General features: G+C 42.9%; 1 protein-coding gene across 4 annotated transcripts in view; it reads left to right on the top strand.

Moving 5' to 3' along the window:
• Positions 1 to 18,758, top strand: part of Fam219a (family with sequence similarity 219 member A) — a 55,418-nt gene that overhangs the window by 33,560 nt on the left and 3,100 nt on the right. For 2 of the 4 annotated variants that reach the window (XM_070009015.1, XM_070009009.1), the window contains exons 2-5: positions 14,642 to 14,690; positions 17,508 to 17,610; positions 17,822 to 17,902; positions 18,520 to 18,574. In XM_070009015.1, coding sequence (XP_069865116.1) covers positions 14,642 to 14,690; positions 17,508 to 17,610; positions 17,822 to 17,902; positions 18,520 to 18,574 — 288 coding nt within the window. Of the gene's footprint in view, positions 1 to 14,641; positions 14,742 to 17,507; positions 17,611 to 17,821; positions 17,903 to 18,519; positions 18,575 to 18,758 lie in introns of all 4 variants that reach the window. The other 2 variants (XM_070009001.1, XM_070008991.1) reach the window with 1 other exon arrangement.

Here is an 18,758-nt window from a genome sequence, read left to right as displayed (position 1 = left end):
AATAAAGTTTTTGCTGAAACATCAGCAAATCGAAGAACAATGTGTCTTGGGATCTCTTTTTTTGATACCTTCAGACAGCTGGCCCTTTCCCATCAGCCTCTCTGCCAGTCTTTCTTGTCATATAACAAGAGCACCTTCAGAATTCTAGTTCTTGTTCCTTCTTATCTTTCACTGTTCTTCTCAAAACACTGTTATTCCCAAACATCCTTAATTCATCTTTCCCTGATCCCCTGCCCTTCTGACCATAGCTATCAGTCTTCTGAACCTCTTCAGTGGTGGTGTTCCAAAAGATTTTCCTCTAGCCCTTATATTTTTAGAAATATACATACTCCTGCACAATAAAGTCATTAAAACCTACTCCTTTTTCCTTTTTAATCTTGCTTGTGGCATCACAAAACACCCAATCAGGAGAGAGCCTGGATTCATTTGTACCTAGATTTTTTTCCTCAAACCCAGTCTCAATCAACCACTAAGTCCCACCAGCTTGACCTCGATGTGTTTTTCCTCTTCATTACCCTTTCCAACCCCACAGTGCTACCTCTTGGTTGTTTTGTTTTGTTTTGTTTTTTGTCAGTTGTAGAGTCTGAACTCTGGGCCTGGGAGCTGCCCCTCAGCTCTTTAGCTCAAGGCTAGCACTCTACCATTTGAGCCACAGCATCACTTCCAGCTTTTTCTGCTTATGTGGTACTGATGAATTGAACCCAGGGCTTCATGCATGCTAGGCAAGCACTCTACCACTGAGCCCAGTGCTACCTTTTTTCAAGCTCTTATCACCTCTTGGAATGAGTCTTCTCCGGTCTCCCAGCCTCCAGTTTAATCATCCCTACCCATTCTCTTGACATTACTCCCTGACAGATCTGCTGGTATAAATCTGACATTAGGTAGAAAATCCTTCAGTGACTCCCTGCTATTCCAGTTAAAGCCCCAAGCATGATTTATAAACCCCTTCATGATTGTAAGCCTTTCTCATTCTAGTCTCATCACCTCCTAACCTTGAATATTCTAGCGAAATTGAGTTAATCCTACTATATAATCATGTACATCTTTCTCCCCACTCTTTTCTCTTCCTGCCTCTCTCTCCTTCCTACTCATTCTTCATTCTTGAGCTTTCTTTGTAGAAGTCTTCCTTAATTTCCTATAGTGGGATAGGTACATCCATGCTGTGCCTTTACAATGCTGTTCAAACTTCAATCATAGCCTTAGCATGTTGTTAAAATTATCTGCGTACTAATTTTCCTCACTTGCTGATCTATGAACTGTTCATAAGCAGCTACAGTATAATCCTTATAGGCTCAGCACTCAGCTCCATGCCTAGAATATAGATGTCCCTAAAATGTTGCACCAGAACTGAATGTGGTGTCTGAGACCCCTTTACTTGTCCTGCACTGCCCTCTGCTTTGCTCTTCTGGGTTCAGCATTCTCTGTTCCCAATGCTATTTCTTTCTGCTTCCTACCAGTCTCTCTCTCTTTCCATCATGAGTTATTGACTGCTTCAGTGGCTCCAATATTTCCTTCCTATGAAAAACTCATTGAGCAGGAAGTTGGTGATCAGAAAGCATCCATGCCATTTTCCAAAGAATGGCTTTAAGTATGTGCTTAGTATTAAAGACACAGATAGGTACCAGCCTTCCAGGTGACTGCTTTGCAAAACAACAATCTCACCACTGTGTAGCTGTGTAAGTTCTGATGTGATATTAATCTTAGGATTTCATCCAGTGTCTCTGACAAGGAACAAAGGTAGGATGAGAAAAATAGATTCAATTGCCTTCAAGTTGTGTCTTTGAACATTAATACTTGCTGCAAATTAGGTCATTAATTATAATATGAGAATGGTTTTTGCCTTGCTTTTGTTCAGGGGAGGCTTAAACCAGGTAATATAAATAGATAAAACCTGTAGCACCATGGCTGTACATATACCAGATGTTCAAGCAATATTAACGATTTGCTGAAATCCAGAAGAACCACAGAAAATTGTTCTGAACAACTCCCTGCCTGGGTCAGTTGGAGCTCTTAAAGAGCTAGAATCTACATCTTGGAAAGAAACTGAAAGATCTTCTGGACTTTCTCTCTAAACTCTATATCCTTGAAAGACTGGTTCCTCTTCTGCCTTCTGGGCCCTAAGGGGCATCCTACATAGAAGGCTCTCAGAAACCCATCCCCAAATCCTAGAGTCTTCCAGCTCCCTTGACCTTGAGTCACATCCTCTCTTCTACAAAAGGCTCATCTCCAGAAATCTGTTAGCTAAAGCTGAGGTTTCTTTTTTTTAATTTGTTTGTTTTTGTTTTGGTCCTGGAGCTTTAACTCTGGGCCTGGGCACTGTCCCTCAACTCTTCAGCTCAAGGCTAGTACTCTACCAGTGCTAGAGTACTAGCCACAGTGCCACTTCTGGCTTTTACCGTGTATGTGGTGCTGAGGAATCGAACCCAGGGGCTCATGCATGCGAGGCAAACACTCTACCACTGAGCCACCTTCCCAGCCCAAGCTGAGGTTTCTTTTAAAAAAGGGATTACTTCTCTTCTGCCCACCTTCACACTATCTTTTCCTGCCTAGGTCCTGCTAGTAAATTTTTTATTGTAAAATACACAAAACGTAAAATTTTCCATTTAACCATTGATGATTTTTTTTCTTTTTTCTTTCTTCCTTTCTTTTTTCTTTTCTTTTCTTTTCTTTTTTTTTTTTTTTTTTGTTGGTCGTGGGGCTTGAACTCTGGGCCCAGGTGCTGTCCCTCAGCTCTTCAGCTCAAGGCTAGTGCTCTACCACTTGAGCCACAGTACCACTTCCGGCTTTTTCTGCTTTTTTCCAGCTTTTTCAAACCCAGGGCCTCATGTGTGCAAGGCAAGCACTCTACTGCTGAGCCAACTTCCCAGCCCCTCTTTTTGTTTGTTTGTTTGTTTTTGGAGATTTTGTGTGTGTGTGTGTTTTGTTTTGTTTTTTGTTTTTGGAGTTTCTTTTGGTCGTGGAGCTTGAACTCTGGGCCTGGGCACTGTCTCTGAGCTCTTCAGCTCAAAGTGATTTATTCTTAAAGAATTTTTTACCTTCATTCCTCTCTTCATTAAGAGAAATGGTTTTCCTCAATTTCCAACTTCTCACAACCACTATATGAGGTAATTGTATCTCTCGATAATTAAATAAGTTGATGCATATGCTCCTCTCCCTCTCCCTCCCCCAGAAAAGATGGGCTTTCTCTTTTTTTTTTTTTTTTTGGTCAGTCGTGGGGCTTGAACTCTGGGCCTGGGCACTGTCCCTCAGCTCTTCAGCTCAAGGCCAGTGCTCTACCACTTGAGCTACAGCGCCACTTCTGGTTTTCTGATGGTTTATTGGAGATAGGAGTCTCGTGGTCTCTCCTGCCTGGGCTGGCTTTGAACTGCAATCCTCAGATCTCAGCCTCCTGAGTAGCTAGGATTACAGGCGTGAGCCACCAGCGCCCGGCTTGGGCTTTCTCAAGTGATAATGATGTGGAATTCACAAATTTTGTAGATCACAAGACTAAGTTAAGACCTGTGTCTGATCTTTCATAAGGATACATTCTGAAGGTAGGATCCTCCTCAACATCTTGCTTAGGGCATGATATTAAGGGAAGGGATAAGGGTCAGGGGTAGGCCAAGCCAGGCTTCTCAGAAGGAACCAGGTTTTCTCAGCTTCTGGCTTTTATCTCCTGGGACATGAAGCTTTCTTCTGAGCCTTATGTGCATGCTTTCCCCAAGCCACAGCTGCTACAGTGGATGGCCCTGAGTTGAAACATTTGTGCTATCTCCCAAACAAAGGCTCTGATTACAGGGTATCCAGGTAAGTGGAAGTGAGAATGAATTACAGAGAATCAGTCTGGGACAAACATAAGGTATTCTAAAGTGTGGTTAAAATTCACTAGTTCCTTGTCTTTCTTTTTCAAAAACAAATTCCATTCTTAGCTTGGTGATATATGCCTGTAATTTCAACATTTGGAAGGCTGAAGCAGGAAGATGTAGTTTGAAGCTGGGCTGAGCACAGAGTTCCAGGCCAGCCTGGGTTAATAGCAAGACTGCCCAAAAAAACTAAAGCAGGGGCTAGGCATAGGAGATCATGCCAGTTGTTCTAGTTACTCAGAAGTGGAGATCAGGAGGATTCTGGTTAGAGACCAGCTAAAGCAAAAGTTAGGGAGACCCCCTCCCCTTCAACCAATGAGCTGGGCATGATGTATGGCTATGTATGGCTGTCATCCCACATATATATAAATACGTGTGTGTGTGTGTGTGTGTGTGTGTGTGTGTGTGTGTGTGTGTGTGTGTGTGTGTGTGGTTTTTGGTCTGGAACATCCTAGGCAAAAATGTAAGATCCTATCTGAAAAAAAAAAAAAACTAAACTGGGTGCTAGTGGCTGGTGCCTGTAATCCTAGCTACTCAGGATGCTGAGATCTAGAAGATTGTGGTTTGAAACCAGCCCATGGAAAAAAAAGTCCTCAAAAACTAATGATTTCCAACTGGAGGTGTAGCTCAAGTGGTAGAATGCAAACTGAGCAAGCATAAAGCCCTAAGTTCAAACACTAAAGCTGGCGCACACATGCACGTGCGCGCGTGCGCGCGCACACACACACACACACACACACACACACACACACACACACACACACATTAAAACACATGCTGAGGGCATGATGCAAGTGGCAGAACATTTTCCTAACAAGTACAAATTCCAACCCTACTACTACCAAGAACAAATAAATAAAATTTTGAAAATGAATGTCACTATTAGCATCATACTTGGTGTCATTTTTTTCCTCTCCCTCTTTTTGGATAGCTAATTCTGAAAACTAAATAATAGATACAAGAGTAGGAGCTTCTACTCTAGATACTTCCATGGACATTTTTGGCTAGTTCTCCTAGCCAAGTCTGAAAGCAAGGGACACATACTGTGAGGTTTGCTCCCTGCTCTGCCATTTCAGTCATGGTTTCTGTGGCTGATATGCTGGCATAAATGAGGACTGGCTAAAGCATGGTGGCCAGCTGCCAGGCACACCACTTAGAGCCCTTCTCAAGCTTCCATATGACTGTCTATCCTCCTTTTTTTCTTCATTGGTGGCCTTAAGTCAGGAGTATTTTGTCTAGCAGGTGATGCCCAGGGGAAATTCTGTTCTTTGAAAGATTACCCAGAGAGAACCAGGTAAATGAGGACTAGAGCAGAGAGCTCTTAGAATTTGATGGATAGGACTGATGGCCTGAGATTCACTGGCACACAGTGAAAAGTAAAATATTAAAACCCAGCCCTACTCTCAGTTATTACTAAGGGCATTGTAAATTGCAATAATCCTTTGGGGAAACATTTCACAATGCATATTAAGAATCTTAAAAAACATTCCTGCCTTTTTACTTATTAATTCCACTTCATTTGTGGAATGATTCTAAGTGTATTTCAGTGTGTCATCATTTATAATAGTGAAAAATTGCAAACAGCCTGAATGTCAACCTAAAGATATGAAATTATTGTACATCCTCTCTGTGAATATTATACAGCCATTAACTAATAGTTATACCAACTATTTAAGAGTATGGAAAACTGATTATATCCTGATCGTATTTTTTAATACAGAATAGAATACTGTATTTTTTTCTTTAACTGTTCTGTGTATCTATGTTAGTGCTTTCTGGTTACAGTTGAATCTAGTTAAAGTTAAAAAGGGAAATAGCCTATAAAGATTCTGGAATTCAACCCAAGCCACATGCATGCTAGACATTGCTTTCCTACTGACTTAATACCCCAAAGTCCCAAATTCCTTCAGAGTCAAAGGGCAGCATGCAGTCAAATCTTTGAAGGGTAGTGTAGGCTTTAGAACTATAATACTACTAAGAAGCACTCTCTCTCTCTCAGATATCAACTTTATTCTTTTTTCCTTACTCACAATTTTTCTCTGCTGGTCAAAGCCCCACAGTCTAAACTTCGCATCTCCTCTTAGCCCCACTTCCCAATTCTGGGAGGAGATACTGGTTGACTCTGCCTGGCTCAAATATATATCCAAAAGGGCAGAACTCTGAAGGTCCACCCTTGACCATGAAGATGAGAATTGAACCAGCTCTCAGAGAAGAGAAAACCCAGAGTCTTGCTAACCATAGTATGTACAAAGACTAAATACACTAGAATATTAACAGAGGTCATTTCAAGGTGATAAAATTAAAGATGATTTTTAAAACTTAGCATGCAATATTAATAAGAGAAAATGTATTAAACTTGTCATGGCTGAAGTTACTAGTCTGTCGTGAGCAGCACCCTCATCCATTTTGGTTCTAATGACAGGTACCATAAAGTTACTAAGACTTGGGAACATAATAAGAGGTGGGATTGGAGCATATATAAACATTTATAGAAATGTAACCATAAAACATAACTATGAGTAGCTCTGTGGCTCAAGTGGTAGAGCACTAGCCTTGAGCTGAAGAGCACAGGGACAGCGCCCAGGCCCAGAGTTCAGGCCCCACGACCGGACCCCAAAAAAAAAATTATGTAAAACATAACTATGAAAAAACATAACTATGAAATCCCCTCATAGCATAAGTTAATTAAAACAATGATGAAGCTACAACTTGGTGGTATATGTGTTTGGCAATGGATTTTATTCTAGAAGCACTTAAAGAGAAAAAAATCCTCAGCTAGCTGAGCTGGTGGCTTAATGCATATAATCATAACTACTTAGAAATCTGACTAGAGATCATGATTCCAAGCCAGCCAACAAATTTGAGAGAGTCTTATCTCGAATTAAAAAGTAAAAAGCTAAAACTGGGCACTGGTGACTCACACCTGTAATCCTAGCTACTCAAGAGGTTGATATCTGAGGGTAAGGTTCAAAACCAGCCTGGGGAAGAATGTTTGTGAGACTCTTATCTCCAATTAACCACCTAAAACCCAGAAGTGGCTCAAAGTGGTAGAGTACTAACCTTGAACAATCCCCTCCCCCCCCCAAAAAAAAACCTTAGGAATAGTGCCAAGGCCAAGTTCAAGCCCAATGACTGACCAAAACAAAACAAAAGTAAAAAGCAAGAAGTGGAGATGTAGCTCAAGTGGTAGAACATCCAGCTTTGAGCAAAAAAAGCCAAGCAAGAATGTAAGGCCCTGATTTCAAGCGTCAGTACCAATGTGTGTGTGTGTGTGTGTGTGTGTGTGTGTGTGTGTGTGTGCGTGCGTGCGTGCGTGCGTGCTTGCGTGTATGTGTATGCACACGTGCGCATACCCACACTCACACAATCCTCAACTACTCACAAAATTTACTTCTAGCATGAGAATTCTTCTCACTCTGTGTGTCTGTATGAACTTTGCATTACCTCAAATATTTGTCCCAAATATTTTGCAGTAGTGTGTTTTTTGTCCTTGTAAAGAAATAATACAAAGCTGAGTGCCTGTGGTGATTCACACCTGTAATCCTAGCTACTTAGGAACTTGAGATCTGAGGATCATGATTCAAAGCCAGCCCAGACAGGAAAGTCTGTGAGACTCTTACCCCCAATTAACAATGAGAAAACCAGGAGTGGTGTTGTGGCTAAAAGTGGTACAGTGCTAGCCTTGAGCAAAAAAAGCTCAGGGACAGTGCCCTGCCCCTGACTTCGAGCCCCATGACCAACCAAAAAAAAGTGCTTTCCTCTGCTTCTATTACTAACATGTAGTCAAGAGCTGGAAAGATTGGGGAGTCAACATGTTCACTTTACTTGAATTGAGTCCTTACTAGAGAAAAATCTAGAAAACTAGAGCGATGTAAACTGATGAAAGGAGCCTCCTAGAGCTAGCCTCACTCCCAAACTCAGACTTCATAAACTGTCTCCAGCTTTCCTGTTCTTTTCCCCTCTTTTTAAGAGCACTAACATTTGGAGAAATTGTCTCCCTTATGATTTACAGATCTCTCCCTAAAACCTTACCTATAAGAAGTCTTTACTTGTTTCCTGTAAGTGGAGCCCCTAAGGATCTTAAAGGTAGAAGTCCTAGTCACCTGACTGGCACTGAGACAACTCTTAGAGAGAAAAATTGGAAATAAAAGCAGGACCTAACCAACAACAGTACTCAGGTAAAAGCCAATATATTGAGATACGAGTTTTAGGTCATAAGAATAAAAGAATAAGAGCTATCATTGGCCAAATAGTTCTCATGGTGATGTGTAGAGTCAGAGATAGATGGGAATGTCTTAAAGTCTAGATGCACAACTATTTGCAGAGAATAGTGTCACTATTGGATATTCTTAGAGGTAAGGTTTTTTCCTCCTTACTGTGGCACCCAGTGAAGCTGTAGTGTATTTGATAGATTTCCTCTGGAAGTTTTTGGGATTTTTTTTTTTTTTTTTGGTCCAGTCATGGGGCCTGAACTCTCGGCTTGGGCACTGTCCCTCAGCTCTTCAGCTCAAGGTTAGCGCTCTACCACTTGAGCCACAGCGCCACTTCTGGCTTTTTTCTTTTTGCTTATGTGGTGCTGAGGAATCGAACCCAGGGCCTCATGCATGCAAGGCAAGCACTCTACCACTGAGCCACCTTCCCAGCCCTTTTTGGGATTTTTTGAACAGTATCTCCTGTTATAATCCAGGCTTGCCTTGAACTTTCTATGTAGCCTAGGCTAACCTCAAACTTGTGATCTTCCTGACTCATCCTCTTAAGTGATGGGATTTCAGATTTGAACCACTTAAAATGCCTGGCTTCTGTATTTACTCTTTAAATATATTCCTACCTATTGCTAAAAGATTATTTCCAAGGAGTACCATAGCCCTGAACAGGAAGATCACAGCCCCAGGTAGTTTCTGAGCTACTGGATGAAGTATAAGAGATGGTTCTTGGTGTCCTATCTTGCCACACCCACCTATCCTGAGCTCCAAATCACTCCTGATTTCCCATTTTCTTATCAGCACTATCCTTCCTGATCTTGCTTCCTGCTTTCTAATATTCTGACTATCCTATTTCATGACTTCACCCAGAGAGACTGAATAAAGACATTATTCTATGCCAAAAGTAGCTATTTAGCATTTACCGACTCAGAATTTCCTTCCTCAACTTCCTCTAAAGCTATAGAAAAATTCATGTATTTTGTAAATAAAGTCTAGATGATGCTGCTATGTACACTTTCCTTCTTCATACCTCATTCAAAATCCATTTCAATTTTTATTTTCCTGTGAATGCTTATAGGTGAAGGCAGAGGTTACCTTCCCCTGTGGGAAGTTAAAATTGAATCATGCCTCTACTCTGAGTCAACCAGGCCCAGGCCACTGACACAGCCAGGATTGTTCAGCACCATGGAGAGCATTTTCATGCCCCTGACTGTGGCCTATAAAAGATAAGGATTGTAGCTTGGATCCACACAGTATGAACTCCTACCACTCTGGCCATTATTAGATGTCCTTCTCAACTCCTTAGTATTCACTCCTTCCTTTAATGAATGAACTCCCTTAATTTTCTACTAGCCTTTCTGCCTCCATGTTATCTGTTTTCCCCACATCCTGGGTGCTGTCCCTCAGCTCTTCAGCTCAAGGCTAGCGCTCTACCACTTGAGCCACAGCACCACTTCCAGCTTTTTTCTTTTTGCTTATGTGGTGCTGAGGAATCGAACCCAGGGCCTTCAGCATGCAAGGCAAGCGCTCTACCACTGAGCTACCTTCCCAGCCCTAGCTAGCTGGTTTTGTTTGTTGTAACTGGAGTGATGCAGTAGATACAAAAGTAGTCTAGGATCTAAGACACCTACAGATAGGCAGGATAGATCCAGAGCATCAGACCACAAGAGGGATGCTCCTTACTAAAAAAAGCAGGGAAGTGGTGCTGTGGCTCAAGTGGTAGAGCGCTAGCCTTGAGCTGAAGAACTGAGGGACAGCACCCAGGCCCAGAGTTCAGGCCCCACGACCAGACCCCCCCCCCCAAAAAAAAAAAAAACAGCTAGCTAGTAACAATTCCTGAGTACAGATTGAGAATAGGAAGGCAAAAATGGAGATTAACCTGCAGGCTGATGCTTTGGCCTGCAACAACAGGGAAACCTCCCAGAGGATCTGTCTCTAGCTCCAAGACCCCATTATGCCTCCTTTGCTTATAGCCCTACTTGCATACTTTAAAAGGTCATTAACTCCATCAATCACCTTGGGCTATTCTTCCAGGCTCAGCTTTCCTATTTTAAAAAAGAATGGGCTGAATTGTTCAAAAATAAATGCACTCTTTACCTAACTTATATAACTGTAACCTCTCTGTATGTCTTTATAATAAAAAAGAATGGATTGATACAAGCTGATTATAGGTACTCCAAATTATACTGTATTGTTTTCTCTACTTTCCATAATAAAACATTTTTAAAAACCAGGATGGATTAAATCAATAGATTTCAACCTTTTTTTGAGCAATAAAACCTTTTCTCTAACCAAAATCTTGCAGAAAGGCTGATATATAAGTGAAATAAAGGTGGATTTCCTCCTCACACTCAGCCCAACCCAAAGCATAGGATTCAAAGAATACAGTTTAATGAAAATCAGTAGGCCATACTAATTTGAAGGATTCTTCTGGCACTTTTGCTTTCCTGTAGCTATATTGGCTTTATACTGGCCATTAGCCTACATATCCTGCCCCAGAAATAGTCAACCTAGGCTATTAATCATCTCTGCAGTCTTTGGAGAATTTGTCTGAATGGCTGTAGAAACATGGGTTGCTATTAGAGATGCATTTCAATATCTGTCTCTGCTGAGTGTTTATTAACAATCTTGTTAATCCCCACTCTAGTTCCCAGATCTAGCTAACGCCTGTTGGATATCCTCAAGAGGCATTTTAAATTCTCCCTGATTTCTTGGAGCCAGACACTTCTCTCTGCTTGGAGTCCTCTCTGATACTTTATTCATGAATATTTCGCATTTAATCTCCCTGACTTTAGTTCCATATAATGGTCGTAGTACATTGGCTGTCTTTCTCAGAGAACACATAGGAGGCCCACTATAAAGGGTTGAGATTGTGGGTATAGGGCCAGGGATCTTTGTGCTTGCCATGTAACTGGCCTTCTACCACTGGCCATGGTGGAAAAGATTCTGAATGATGGGCTCTGCAGGGGACTCTCATCCTAGGGCTGTGTAACCTGGCTCATGACCCCAAGAAGCTTGGCACTTTCACTTAGGATCAAATATTACCAGGAACTTCCCAGTGGGCCTTTGAGGCCACATGTGGGTCACTGTGACCAGTGTTTGTCTATAGCTTCCCAGTTCATACCCTAGGCTCAGTTTTTGTGTATTCTTCCTCCAGTACTACCATTGAGTCTTACCTCAGAAGAGAAACTCACCTGCACTCAGAAGAAAAAGTCATCCCCAAATACCTAAGGGTGTTGGTTTTAAAAATTAGCCTCAGGTTCGGAGCTGGTGGCTCATTCCTGTAATCCTAGCTACTCAGGAGGCAAAGATGTGAGTGATGTGGTTCAAAAGAAGCCTGGGCAGGAAATTCTGTGAGATTCTTATCCAATTAACCACAATAAAAGCTGGAAGTGGAGCCTTGGCGCAAGTGGTAGAGTGCTGGCCTTGAGTACAAAGTTCAGTGAGAGCACCCAGGCCCAGAGTTCAAGGCCCAAGACAAGCACACAAAAGGAGTCAACCCAAACTATAGGAGAGATCAAGCTTCCTCAAGAAGAGAGAGGGGAGGTCTAAGAGTAATTTGACAAAGAGCATGGAAGAACGCAGAAATAATGGTCAGAGAAGCAAGGGATAAGCCAAGGGAGCATAGTATCCTGAAACCAAGAGAGGAAGCCATTTCCAAGGTGATGTGGTATGTTATGACATGTGACAGATACTATAGGAAAAGTAAAGGAATATGAAGGAGTTGAAAGTGTACTAGAGGGCTGGGAAGGTGGTTTAGTGGTAGAGTGCTTGCCTCACATGCATGAGGTCCTGGGTTCAATTTCTCAGTACCACATAAACAGAAAAAAAAAAAAACTGGCAGTGCATCATGGCTCAAATGGTAGAGCACTAGCCTTGAGCTGAAGGGACAGCTCCTAGGCCCAGAGTTCAAGCCCCATGATGGGAAAAAAAAAGAAAAAGAAAAAGAAAGTGTACCAGAATTCCCCTAGCACACATGGGATTCACTCTGCTCTGGCCTAAAATGAATGTCTGGAGCCCATCTGTCAGATGTCCAACTCTACTGTGGATAACTAAGAGGCCATTTGGCCACAGAGAGGTATGCAAGTACCTCTGACTTTCTGCTTCTCCCACACTGTGGGGGACAGATACTGTCTATAAGAAGTTTCTCAAGGGCTAGGAATGTGGCTTAGTGGTAGAGTGCTCTCCTAGCAAGCATGAGGCCCTGGGTTCGATTCCTTGATACCACATAAACAAACAAACACAAAAAGCTAAAATAAGGCCGGGTGCCAGTGGCTCATGCCAGTAATCATAGCTACTCAGGAGGCTGAGATCTGAGGATAGTTCAAAGCCAGCCCAGGCAGGAAAGTCCATGAGACTTTTATCTCCAATTAACCACTCAGAAAACCAGAAGTGGCACAGTGCTAGCCTTGAGCTGAAGAGCTGAGAGACATTGTTCAGGCCCAGAGTTCAAGCCCCATGGCTAACAAAAAAAAAACTAAAATTAATTTTAATAAGGTTTTTTATTGTGAAAGTACTGTACAGAAGGGTTACAATCAAATGAGCAATGTAATGAGTACATTTCTTATCAAGCATTGTTGCCTCCTCCTTTGTTTTTCCCCTACCATCCCTTCCCTCCCATCTCCACAACTACATCCCCTCCCCCAAAAAAAACTAAAATAAATTTTTTAAAAATTTAAAAAAGAAGTCTCTCAAGGAATCTAAGCCCAAAATGATGGATTGGGAAGGCCTAAGAAGTTACCTGAGGGGTCTGGGAAGGTGGCTCAGTGTTAGAGTGCTTGCCTAACATGCATGAGGCCCTGGCTTCCATTCCTCAGCACCACATCAGCAGAAAAAGCTGGAAGTGGCACTGTGGCTCAAGTGGTAGAGTGCTAGCCTTGAGCTGAATTGTTCAGGGACAGTGTGCAGCCACAGAGTTCAAGCCCTATGACTGCCCCCCCCCCCGCCCAAAAAAAAGAAGATGCAGGTACTACAGCATCCTGCCTTCCTTAACAAATCTTCCTGTCCTTTCGTGCCCCACCCCCACCCCTGCCTCAAGAAGTGGGTATCAGAGCAGAAATGGAGACCCAGGTTCTGCCCTTGAGAGCTTGCAAACCACTGTAGCAGCAGCAGCATAGCCCACCCAGGGATATGCTAGTTATCCTAGAGAAACACAGACAAGGCCAGGATTCCTTCCTTCCCCCAAACATACTGGAATTTCTCCTTTCCTTTAGTGACAAGCTTCATTTGAAAAGGAGCAAAGCCACCAACCATTATGGTCATATATCCTCAACTTGCTAGGTCACAGATCCCTAGACCTGACACAGTGAGGATAGCCCTGGGGCATTCTACTTGCCTGTCTGTCTACTTTATATACCCACAAAGGCAGAAGAGGCAGAAGACTTAGATCCTCTTTGTAATCTTTGTAAGCTTAGGACTCTAGTTCCTCTGTAGTTAAAATGTTAAAACATCTAGGATGGTAGTGTCAGTATTGAGGATTGGTTACCAACTTCTCAGGGAGACTTAAGATGACTAAAGCTCCTTCCACCTGAAGAAGGATGGGCCAGGGTCCTGGCTATTGAACAAAGAAGAGTATTTTGGAGGAATGGCAAGGCTAGAGAGGACTCTGGACAGCTCAGGAGGTCAAGGTACTAGTGGGGAGATGGCAAGTGAGAGTGAAAAGATTGCACATCCTGGACAACCCATGGAATGTATGCTTCCTTTCCTTCCTGTCATCTGTAGCAGCAAATGTTCTATACTCTAGATGTCATAAAACCAACCAGCCATCTACTCATTGTCATTATTTATTTCTCACTTACCACATTCAGTCAACCTCTCAGGTTCTTGGAACTTATCTGGAAACTGGAGAAGTCCTCATTTAGAATTGTGTGTGTGTGTGTGTGTGTGTGTGTGTGTGTGTGTGTGTGTTTGTGTGTGCGCACGCACACCAGTCCTAGGGCTTGAACTCAAGACTCTCACAGACTTTTCTGCCCAAACTGGGCACAATCCTCAAATCTCATCCTCCTGAGTAACTAGGATTGCAGGCGTGAGCCACTGGCACCCAGCTATGACTTTTTTTTTTTTTAATCCAGTGGCTGAAGCCTTGACGTCTGGCCTGTCTTGAACAATTCAGTCTCTGGATCTTGCAAAGAGACTTACCCTAGCACTATGTGAAATGGAGGGAGAAGGCTTGTCCCAGGAAGTATACTCTGATCTTAGCCCAAATTGTACTCATAGATTCTGGAAAGACTTTTCCTAATAAGTGTACATTAAAAAAAAAAAAAAAAAAAAAAAAACAACCTGAGAAGCAGGGCAACTAGTATGAGTGTTTAGAGAGGATGTTCTGTGGGTTTATGGAAATAGTGTTGCTGAGGGAGCCTGGATCACACAGAACTTTAAAGACATATCCAATTGGGTGTAGATGGGACCAAAATTCTTGGCTCTTCTACCTAGGTCACCATTTTTGTCCCATCGCGGATAAGCCTTCTTTCCCTGAATGCCTGATTGCTGCCAGGAACAAATGCTTCTAGAAACCCAGAAGACCGTTGGGAAGGCTTGCTTCAGCCCCTGTGCTCACTGTACTAACAACTCCCTCTCTCTCTGCTTTCTCCCCCATAGGATCCAGCCGCCGCCTCCATCTCAGACGGAGACTGTGACGCCCGGGAGGGTGAGTCAGTAGCCATGAATTACAAACCATCCCCGCTCCAAGTGAAGCTGGGTGAGTGTGTCCGGGGGGTGTTGGAGAGGTGGGGGAATGGACAGTGTGCTCTGGGCTGGGTCTACAGAGAGGTGCCACAAATATTTTAATGCTCAGTAAAGATGATTCCAAGGCTCATGTCATTGACATGTCCTGCAAGGCAAAGAAGGCAGTTACAGCTGTCTTCAGAATCATGAAAGTCTGGGAGATACCACTGAGGTTAAAAGGCTTTAGGTATTCTAGGGGATAGTTGCAGAGATAAAAAGCATGGAACCTCAGGGGAAGAATTTAGAAGTCCCATCAGAGACTTCCTGATCAGTCCCTGGATCAGTCTGCGAGAGAGAGATGAGGTCAGTTGCTGTGTCTGAAGGATAGAAAGTAATGAGAGTTCCAAAGTCTAGAAGGTGGGTCCCTTCCCCAGTCTAACCAGATCCTGTTACTATTTGGAGAAACTGTCCCTTATTTTCTCAGTAAACTCTAGTATATTCCTGTCTTCCAAGATACCTCATCAGCTCTTCCTTGCAGACTTGTTTTATGCCCACTAGATCCCCATTTACTGTACATCTTGTTCCTTTGAAGTCACCTGTCTCCCACAGCTGCTCAAAGCTTCTACAGCTATATTTCTTCCATTACCCTCTACTGATCACTGCTCCTCTCCCTTCAGGGACCACAGTTTCACTGAACCAAGGCTTCTGTAGATAACAGACATTCAGCAAATATTTGATTTCATGAGGAGACATTATAACATGGTACACAGGGAAGCACTGACAATCAAATACTGATCATCACTGTCTTTCAAAACTTCTTTACCATCCTGGCCATCTTTTTCCTCTTACCTCAGCTGTCTGACAAAAACCAGGCTCTTCCTCTGTGCTAAAAGCCCCTTCCTATCTTTTCTAAGCCCTTCTTCCTGTGTAGCTGTCAGGACTCCTTGCCACCGAGGACTGTTCTTTTAGTCAACCTTCTTTTTCTTTACTTTCCTTCTTTGGTACCACATTGAGGGAACCCCTAGAGTCATTTTCTGAACAGAAGAGCAGTTCTCTCGTGGATATTATTCATTTTTCCTAAGACATCAGATTCAAATAGCAGCCAATTTTGTTTGTGTATTATTGTGTGACAATGAAAGTATTTCAACTAATATGTTATCTATTCCACAGTATATTCTCTTCTCCAAAAAAGATCATTTCAAGATTTTGTAGTTTAGGTAGTTTTATTTTCTATTTTAACACAAGGGGCATCATATTATATGCATTTTATGAAACTTTCTCCCTTTTCCACACACATACATTATGTCTTGGGCTTCTTCCATTGTCAGTATATAATTACTTCATTCTTTTAAATGCATAGTAACATGTAATTTAGTTTCTAGTAGCTTAGTGTTTGCATTTTTCACTATTTCAAACAATTTTAACATGCTTTTTAAATAACATCCTCTCATCCCCCCCACAATCACTTGCATTACTACCTACACTCATGAAGATTCTTGTTCCAGTTGCCCTACAGAAAACTGGACCACCAGAAACTTTAAAGCAGATTGCAACCCCTAGAGGCTTGGAGTGGTAATGGCACCTGTCGCCTTTTGGAAAGACTGGACAAAGCTGAAGCAGTCAAATGAACAAACAAAGATGGCCAGAATAGATGAGAGAATATGAGACATAGAGGTCAGGGGACATTTTGAAATGAATCACAGTATCTGTAAAAGTCTTTCTCATCCTTGTGTCCATCCTAATTCTTTCACACAATAGGCCCTTTTCCTAGATCTGGGCTTCACTGTTTAGGAAAGAGGAGATAGGCCACCTCTTAGATCCAGAAAGCAACTGGTTATAATAGTTGTTATATACCAAACTGGTCACCTAAGTGACCAGCCCCATGGCCAGCCCCATGAGTCTTGTAGAGCACAGAGGTTGGCAAGAGTTAAGAACATTGCTTAGGCAGTACAACCTATGGTTTATCCCAGCCTCCTTCCCTGTCTTCCTACTTCACAGTATTGTGACTCCTTTTTTGCCTTCTCACTAATCTCAAACACCACAGTCTAATATTCAAGGCCTTCATACTATAAAGTTGTAACCAGAAGTAATCTCCAGCCTCTTAGCACAATACTTAACACATATTTATTTAGTGAATAAGTGACTGAATAATGTCTTCTTTTCCAACCTCACCTTTTCCTCATCACTTCTTCATCCATTTGGTTTCACATTTATGATTACTTTGAAGTTCATTTTTGAGCCAAAGATAGTGGTTTGTAACTGTAATCCCACCTATTCAAGGAAGCATAGGTAGGAAGATCATGGTCCAGGCTGACCTGGGCAAAAACTCAAGACCCTTCTTGAAAAATAAAGCAAAAAGGGCTGGGGACATGGCTCAAGTGGCAGAGCACCTGCCAACCCCAGTACCACCACCAAAATGCATTTCTGTACATACTGTCATTCCTATTTAGAATGTCCTCCTTGCTAGGTTATAGTGTCACTTTCAAGAAACCCTCCCTGACTGCTCCAACACTTCCTCTGAAGCCTTTCCTTGACATTCAGCATGCAATGCCTTACCTAGGTGTTATGACTCCTACAAAGCAGGTGTCAATCTCTTCCTTTTTGCCCCCAACTTCTACCTCATGTCATGTGCAGCCAAGTGTCATCTCTACTGAGCATCAGGGGCCTGGAATCAGAATATCTACCTCTGTCCATAGAGCAGCAAGAGGTTCCACAATGAAGACCCAGCCCAGGCTTCCCCAAGCAGTAAGACAGGGTGGCCTGGGGCAGGACACAGCTTCCTTCCCATGTTCCCCTGCAGAGAAGCAGCGGGACCTGGCCCGGAAGGGCTCCCTGAAGAATGGCAGCATGGGCAGCCCTGTCAACCAGCAACCCAAGAAGAACAACGTCATGGCCCGGACGAGGTAGAGGCCCTCACTACTCCAGCTGGATCCTGCCAGCCAGAGCCAGTCTCTGCTGGTCTGAGCCTCCCCCTCTACCCTCTCTTCTCAATTGAGATCCAAGATGGAGAGGGAGGGAAAAAGGAAAGAAAGTGGTGGGTCAGGGCCCAATCCAGTCCCCTGCCAGATTAATAAGCTCCAATTAGCATTCTAACTCCAAAAATTCTTTACCCAGGCTGGTTGTCCCCAATAAAGGCTACTCTTCACTTGACCAGAGTCCAGATGAGAAGCCACTGGTAGCTCTTGATACAGACAGGTACGTACAGGATCTGAGGGCAACTGGGCAAGCCAATTGAATCTGTCTGAGCACAAAAGGGCTGTTCAGGATATACCTGTTCTATTGCCAGAGTAAGATATTTCTTAGCTAGGAACTCTCTAAGGATGAATTACCCAACGAATAGATTTTCTTCGTCTAGGAAGGGGGAGTGGATGAGAAAGGAAAGGTACCAATACAGTCTGCTGCTAACCTGGGACAACTTATTCAATTGTGCCTTGGTGGATGTCTCTGGACAGCCTGATGCAATGCTTAATGTTCCTCCTTCTCTAAGGGAAGAACCCTACCCATGGGGAAATAGTTGGCAGACTTAAACTTTGAGAAAACCCTGCAAGCCAGTGTGATTTCAAGGGAAGCAGTGAGAAAAGAAAGAGGGAAGGGAAGTAAAGGGAGTAGCAGCTCTATTTGGAAGGAATTTAAGGATTCTTTTGAAAGAATGAAGCTAGGGAATCTGTCTTTGAAAAATCTTTATTTGCACAGCAAGCAAAGGTTATAGTATAGTTCTTGTCTGTTTAGGGGAGAGGTATGGTATTGTCTGATGTGGAAAGGTCAATACCCTCCAACTCACTTTTTCTCTGTCCTCTTTTCTTTATGGCCAGTGATGATGACTTTGATATGTCCAGATACTCTTCTTCTGGCTACTCCTCTGCTGAGGTGAGGCCCTTCCCCTTTCAACCCCACAAAGCAGATCCACCTCCATCAAGGAACTAAGATGGTCAAGGGTAGTGGAGGAAAAGCCAGTTGGAGCCTATGTAGGGTAGCAGAGTATAGGGTTGGAGAGCTTCTGGAAGAAATCTCTACCCTCCATTGCCAGAAACCATGGGTTATTGGAACAGGG

This window comes from Dipodomys merriami, unplaced genomic scaffold (genome assembly GCF_024711535.1).
Source record: "Dipodomys merriami isolate MVZ:Mamm:240054 unplaced genomic scaffold, mDipMer1.0.p SCAF_11, whole genome shotgun sequence".
Taxonomy (NCBI): Eukaryota; Metazoa; Chordata; class Mammalia; order Rodentia; family Heteromyidae; genus Dipodomys; species Dipodomys merriami.
This window is presented reverse-complemented; position numbering and strand designations above follow the sequence as displayed.